Genomic DNA, 7,781 nt, shown 5'->3' with positions numbered 1-7,781 from the left:
ACTCATACGTCGTCGTAGTTTCCGTCGATTGACCGTCGAGATCGCATGGGTTCACGATTTTCATCCTAGGGTTCGTGGGGTATAAAATGTTGATTCGTCGTCAATTGGTCAGGATTTCAACGTGGTTTTGGTCGTCGGGGAGAGAGAAGGTCGGGTGGAGCTTCGTCGACGGAAAAAGGCGATGACCAACATGGGTTTAGGGGTTAAAATGGATGTTTTCAAAGTTTTGGGTTTATTTCAAAATTTGTGTAATATATATATATAAATATTAATTTTTATTTTTATATAAAATTTTTAAAATTATCAGGTTGTGACACGTGTCACTTAATGGAGTAATTAACACCGTTGACGGCCCAGGTACCTAAATGAGTAACGTTTGTAACGTTAGGCACCGAAATGAGTCAAAAAATAGCTTAGGCCTATTAGGGAAAAGAGTATAGTTTAGGGACTTATTTTGGTATTAAGCCTCTACAAAATTGCACATACTATGTTCCACTAAACGAACCAATCTTTTGATGCTTTGCTTTAGATATATTTGGTCGTTGAAACTTGTGCTTAAAGCAATTAAAAAAAATATGGGCTTGAAATTCCAACTATCAATCACAAAAGAAAGAGTAAAACCAAAAAAGAACAAAGGGGGGAGATGGTGAAGGATAGTGACAATCATCAAATAGCCGGCTTTATTGCACTCGTTGAATTCTTTGGTTTTCGGGTTTCAAGTCTCCATTAAACAACTTCAACCTGCACATCCTCAAATTCTTATAGTATTACTAGAAACAGGGGTTTTAAATTACAAAGGAAACTTAATTTTAACTGGTAAATAAACGTAAACCAAAACAAACCTACACGAAATAAGATTGAAGCTGAAGATGAGATAATTTTTATTCTCAAACAGAAAATTTGTGATTATTTAATAAAATTGGTTGCTATAACTTACCTAATCATTTCTTTGTCAACAAGTATATAGCCAGATAATGACTTACGCCACCACGTTCTTTTCACTAATATTCAACTGAAAAGAATTAATCATTTATCACTACTCTTGCTTCCATGACACAATATTAGACCAAATTCATGCCATGAGCTTCAAGGAAACAGCAAACAAAATGAAGCCATCTTCCTTTTCCATTCCCTTCTTCTTCCTTGCCCTACAGGCCTTATCAGTCTTACAGGTTAATTCGCAAGAGACGGATTCATGCAATTCCAACCTAACCTTAATCTACCCTTTGATACTTCTCTCACTGCCTTTCTGTCTGGACCAGATATGATTTCATCCTCAGAGTAAGTTGAAATCTTCGTTGTGCTTTTGTCATATAATTGGAAGAGTTGATTACTTGTGGTATTAAACGTTTGAATTCTTCCGTTGTGCAGCACGTCCAGGCCTCGTCCAACGTTTGGAGCTTCGTTCTATCGGTGCCCGTTTCGAATTCCTTCATCGGAATGGGGTTTTCGAGCGACGGGCGTATGGTGGGATCAAGCGCCGTGGTTGGTTGGATTTCAGCCGACGGCACCGGGACATGAAACAGTACTTCCTAGGAGGGCAGCGACCGAATTTAGTGATCCCTGATGAAGGGAACCTGACGATCGTCGATAATTCTACGTCCATAACTTCACAATCGTCGCGTATATACATGGCGTTCCGTTGAGCAGCAGTAAACCGCGGTCACGGGTGCTGTACTCCGTCGGGCAGATCGGAGTGATCCCATCGTCGCCGGCTTTGCTTTGGCTGAACACCGTGACAAAGTCTCCACTCGCTTGAATTATGTTACAGGTAAATGGACTTATCCTATTTTTCTAATTCCTGGTTTATTTCATCAAAAAAATAATTCCTGGTTTAGTTTTTTTTTATTTTAAATATATCACATAAAAAGATTTAAATAAGTAAATTAATTTATTTAATAAATAAATTGGATAAGGAGAGAATAACAGGAGGAGAGATAGAACGTTACGGAATAATTTGAAATTTATTTATTTTATAATTTTTATTTGATAATAATTATATATATACAGATAGATTGCTTCCATTTCGAAAATTTGGCTGACAACAAATCGACAAAATGACTTAATTCCGTCTAACTTTGGAAGTTTCACAATTAAATAAGACTGCACGATTTTAAATATCATAGACCAATTAAATATTATAAAAATTAAAAATCTAAGATATTATGTGCACTATAAATTATTCAATACATTAAAAAGTTAACGTCATGATAGTGTTTAGAATCAGTCGATCAGTTCATTATTTATTTTCAAATTTTAAATATACTTAGAGATATATTTAATCTTTTGAACACGATGGTAAAATTGTTATTTTTCTTAATAATAACTCATGTTGGAATAGCCTTTTCTTGAACAACAATAACAATATTAATCTATAAATTCTAAATCTTAAATCATAAATTTATAACTTTAAATAAGATAAATAACATCATCAATACAATTTCGTTTGTAATTTTGACGCCTAAAATAATTTATATAAATTGAATGAAATTAGAGGGAGACAGACAAATAGGCTACCAAAACTCATTGCCAAAATCAGTTTATTGCTTGTTTATTAGGTTATTGACCAAGGAAAATTATCTATTATTTGCATACCTTTCAAACATATTTTGAATCGTATAATTGAAGAAATTCATTTTTTTCTCCCAAGTGGGGGAGTTGGTGTACCCTCAACATATTAGATCTAAATAATTAAAATAATATTGCATAAAATTATCGATGTCTTAAATATAAATTATATATAAATATAAAAACAATGGTTGTTTTTGGGGATGAAATTGTTTGATGAATTTCAAGGAATGCAATGAAACAGGTACAACGAGTGCAACAAGCAGCCCGCATCGGAGGCTGAGGAAGAGCCACGGGATACTAAATATGGTGAGTTGGGGTATACTGGTGTTAATCGGAGCAATAGTTGGTCGTTACTTGAGGCAATGGGATCCCCTCTGGTTTTATGCTCACTCACTCATTCAGACCGTCGCCTTCCTCCTCGGCATCTCCGGTATCATTGCCGGATTCGTTTTGGAAGACCGTCTCGGTGTCGATGTCGACACCCACAAAGCTCTAGGCATCACCATTCTTGTGCTGGGATGCCTCCAGGTAATGGCGGTATTTGCAAGACCAGGTAAGGAGTCGAAGGTGCGCAAATACTGGAATTGGTACCATCACACGGGGTAGGATTCTTATGGGATTTGCCATAGCGAACGTGTTCTATGGGATTCATCTGGGAGACGAAGGTACAGCATGGAATGCTAGCTACGCTGTTGTTATTTCTGTCTTGTTTTTAGTTTCTCTTGTCTTAGAGTTTAATTTGTGGAGGAAAAATTGATATTTTGTATTTGTAATTAACTTCACCTCTGGTACTCTTTCATATTATTGTTGCTTTTATGAGTTTACGTATTATTTAATTAATGTATTTCTTATTACTAATTCCCTCCATTTCTAGTACAAAATAGAATAATTTTCTAGGTCCATCCCTGATTTTAATATTTTCAAAATTTTTAATGATAATCTAAAAAATAAGAAAAATAAAAGTATTAAAAATTCTAAAAGAAATGTGACAAATTTTAGAAAATTCTCCTAATTTGTAACCCCATCCGATTAGTGGTTTGTCTATATTAGAAGTGAATCGTAAATTATCAATTTGGTCACCTCATTTTAACACTTAACTGACATAAACCATTATGTCATATACGTTGTTAATCAATATTGGTGCAATAAGTGTCGACCAATTTACATACTAAAAAATCAATTATGACACGAAAACCCAAAAACATGTAAACTGCCCCAAACTCAAAGCTGAAAATAAATCAGAATCAAGCAAACATCCTTCAACCCTGGTGGAGCGCCGAACAGGAATATAAAAGAAAGATGTTGCACCACCTTACTACATACACGTAATTCCTAAAAACAGTAGACTTAAAAGGGAAAATTTTGCTACATTATAATTTAGGGTAAGTACATAAATGATCCTCCGACTATAGGATGTTGCTTTGTTGAGTCCCTCAACTATTAAAAGTTACAAAATGATCTCACGACTATAGTGTTGCTTACTGAGTCCATCGCTATAAAAAGTTACAAAATTGTCACTCGAGTATTCGTATGTTCCAAACTTGTCTTTTTCCATTAAAAATTTAAGCTAGACGTTAACTTACTGACTAGGATGTGATAAAATCTGATCCTAGAATCTTAAACGACTATCATATCCCAGTCAACATGTTAAGGTCTAGCTCAGACTACCATCAATTTTTTAATGAAAAGGCCTCGTTTGAAATATGAATAGTTAGGTGACCATTTGTAACTTTTAATAGCCGAGTAAGTCAACAAAATAACACCCTATAGTCGAAGAGCTATTTTGTAACTTTTAATGATTGAGGGACTATTTGTGTACTTACCCTATAATTTATAGAAACTTAGAAAAACATTTTAAATTTGAAACAAAAAGACTTGATCGTCAGTTTTATTCATCCCTGAGTTGAGAATTCCCACCTCGACACGAAATAGGTCTTCGTAACCCTGAATCATGATTTCATCATATGGAATGACAGAGGAAGGATGTTGTTCGCCAGCACCTCGTTTACCTTCAACGGAAGCGGAGGGATTGTTTCATTACCTCTGCCAAGTCATTTAAGCTGCCAAAACAAAGCTTACCAACATGAAACAAAGCAAAATATGGTATATCGTATAAGTACAATTACAATGCCTACCAATTAACATTGAAAATCTAATTCAGACACATAACAGAGAAAGCATGGAGGCAACGACGTACACATTCAGATTGTGAGGATATTACGCCGGGCTTTGCATAACAGACCTATATTATCATGTATCTGCATAGGAAAAAAATTAATAAGAAAGAAAAATCAGAATTAACAACTCGAAACAATGCAGGCAGATGTGCATGTGCACGCATTTATTGAGGAAAATATATAAATTAAGATGGTATATTTCACCTGGGAAGCTGAAAAATTTGCTGAAATTTGACTAAACATTTGAGCATTCTGATCAAGCAGCTCTCCTGTCACACCTAGATGCAAATCTATGAACTGCATCAATAAGAGGGATGAGGAAGTTTTTAATAGGAGGGTTAAGCAGTCAACTACCTGAGCTTAACAACAATAGGCCAGAGCCTGGAGTAGAAACACCTAATACCATCCAGGATATCTAAGACAACCCAGACATTTAGTGTGGCTACTCATGCAAGTTTAGTGTTGAACATGTTAGGAAGTAGCCCTTGTCTGAGATGGGGCATATTTCACTTTCAACCACATGTAGTTTTGTGTAACTTTAGGCTTAATGTATCTCATAATAAATTATACAAACACCTTATAGACACAGTACATAATCCCATTACTGTGGTACATATATGCCCTGCTTATGTTACCTCAACTTATTATGTATTTACTCTCATGCTTCTTGAGAAGCACCCTGTTTCAAGAATTTCAGTATGCAAATGTATTTCAAGCAACTTTCTGCTCAAGAATGCCAAAACATACCATATTCGATCATTGGTAAAAATGCTAGGACCATAATTAAAAACCAGAGAGAATTCATTGAGAGAACCAAAAACTGCTAAAGTTGCCACAAAGCAAGACAATTTCTTTCAAGAAAGAATAACAGGGATTGAATTTCCATCTGTTGTTATACTTTCAAAGGACCGATTGTGAAAAGTGAAGCAGTGTAAAATTACCTTGCACGGATTAAATATACTAGCATACAAATTTAGACAAAAGTACCCTATTGTTTTTTATTTTCCTAGCTGAGCCATGATCCCCTTTCCTTCGTTTGCCATTTTCCTTCTGCAAACAGATTCAAAGCATCCAAAAACAGTGCTCATTCATAATTTCATATGCATGTTTATTATACAAATAGATGCTTTGGAGGACAACTTCAGGTGTTATCACGAAATCCTTTAAGCTTGGACCCAAAGCTTCAGCAAAATACAATTTGAATTGAACAACTTACAGTCATCCATCTGCAACGTAGCGCCACATCCCGAACTGTTTTGTCCTTCAACTTCATCGCTACCTTAGCATAGCGAACTATGATTGAATCAGATGCACACCTGCATATTAACTATGTTTGAATAAAACGCAAGTTTACAAGTTACAGAGAAGTAGCAGAAATGAAAGAAAATAAACGATAAAGAAGTTTAGAATTAAAGTGAGAAAGGGAGTTACTTGGTGAGTACATCTCGAGAGTCAATTGTTCGTCAGGAGTCCAATTCACGGAAATTTCAGGGTTGTGTCTCAACGCGGACGGCGTATCAACCAAGACGGCGTTGCCTTCGCTATTTTTCGAATTGACGGAAACGCCATTGGTTGTTGTAGAAGGAGTCGTTGTCTTCTGGTTCAATAAACCTTCCTGATTATTTCCGGTCTGATTCGCCATTAATCAAAAACATTATATATATATATATATATATATATATAATGTATCTCAAGTGATATAAATAATGAGGAAGGGGATGAATTATTTGAAAAGAGAAAATAAATTAGAAGCGATGGACATCCATTTGACTGAATGTCGTTCTATTTCATTATTTTTTGCCCTTTTCATTTTCCATTTGAGTGACAGAATATTTTTTCCCTCCTTTTTAAAATATCTAAGATGCTTCTTTTACTGTAATTTTATTTTGGTTTAATATAAAAATAAGTACATAAACAATACTTAAAATTAACTTTTGGTGTTCAAAGAATTTTCACTTAAAATAATTGTCTAAACTTTTCTCTGTAAACATAAAAATATAATGAAAAAAAATTAAACATATATTTTTAAAGAAAAATTCTTTTAACACCAAAATATTTTTCGAGATATTCTTTAAACACTTATTTTTTTTATTAATCCTTTTATTTTTAATTTTACACACACGCACTGGCTGGCAACTAGAGTTGCTCGAACCAGGCTATTTCAAGGGTAAAACCATTTTCTTTTCCTCACAAATATGTGAAGAATTAAATCAATCTGATCGAAAACATTTAGTCTATAAAGCATTTTGTCTTTAAACCAACTTGGAAACAAGGAATTCATGTTGCTGCACTCCTAAAGCATTTGTCATTGTGTTTGCTATCTGATCTCCTAAACTTATGTACTCTGTATGTATAACACATTCTGGCACTTTTTCTCGAACCAAAAGGCAGCCTATGTCAATGTATTTTATCCTTTCATGGAATACCGGATTAACAACTATTTGGAGTGCTGTCTTGCTGTCACAATACAAACAAACAAGCCTTGGTCTTTTACTCTAAGCTCTTTAACAAACCATTCAATCAAACTATTTCTGCAGCTGCATGACCATGCTCTTATATTATACTTCAACTGATGATCTTGCTACAGTACTATTCTTTTTGGCTTCCAGAGACTAAAGAATCCCAAGCTTGATGCAAAATCATGTTATAGATTTTCTGGTCATGGGTAGGGTTGTTCATTCGGTTAATTCGGTGGCCGACCGACCGAACTACTATTAACCAAATTAACCGAACTTTTTTTCTTTAACCGTTAACCGAACCGAATAAATTTCGGTTAATTCGGTTAATTTTCGAATTAACCGAAATTTTTAAAATTTTCTAATTTATTTAAAAATTAAATATTTATAATTAAAAAATACATTTTATAATTAATTAAATAATATATAATTTAAAAATAAAATTTATATAAATTTTTTAATTAATTAATATTGATTTAGGTTTAAAAAGTTTTAGATCTTAAATTATTAATTGGGTTTTAAATGGTTTGGGTTTGAAATCATTATATATATATATTTAATATTTTTAATTCAGAAA

At 33.9% G+C, this 7,781-nt stretch overlaps 1 protein-coding gene and 1 pseudogene across 1 annotated transcript; one reads left to right on the top strand and one right to left on the bottom strand.

The window, feature by feature from the left end:
- Positions 1–1,021: 1,021 nt before the first annotated feature.
- LOC120139039 lies at positions 1,022–3,402 on the top strand (annotated as a pseudogene).
- Positions 3,403–4,772: 1,370 nt separating this feature from the next.
- LOC120139064 lies at positions 4,773–6,390 on the bottom strand. Its single transcript, XM_039154398.1, has 5 exons — positions 6,191–6,390; positions 5,965–6,064; positions 5,736–5,798; positions 4,953–5,045; positions 4,773–4,829 (listed from the first exon to the last, which is right to left on the bottom strand). Exons 1-5 carry the CDS (start codon positions 6,388–6,390, stop codon positions 4,773–4,775), a joined length of 513 nt encoding a protein of 170 aa, XP_039010329.1.
- Between the last annotated feature and the right edge of the window lie 1,391 nt (positions 6,391–7,781).

This window comes from Hibiscus syriacus, unplaced genomic scaffold, assembly GCF_006381635.1.
Source record: "Hibiscus syriacus cultivar Baekdansim isolate YM2019G1 unplaced genomic scaffold, ASM638163v2 tig00110721_pilon, whole genome shotgun sequence".
NCBI lineage: Eukaryota > Viridiplantae > Streptophyta > Magnoliopsida > Malvales > Malvaceae > Hibiscus > Hibiscus syriacus.
Note: the sequence above shows the minus strand (reverse complement) of the source record. Positions and strands in the feature narration are given on the sequence as shown.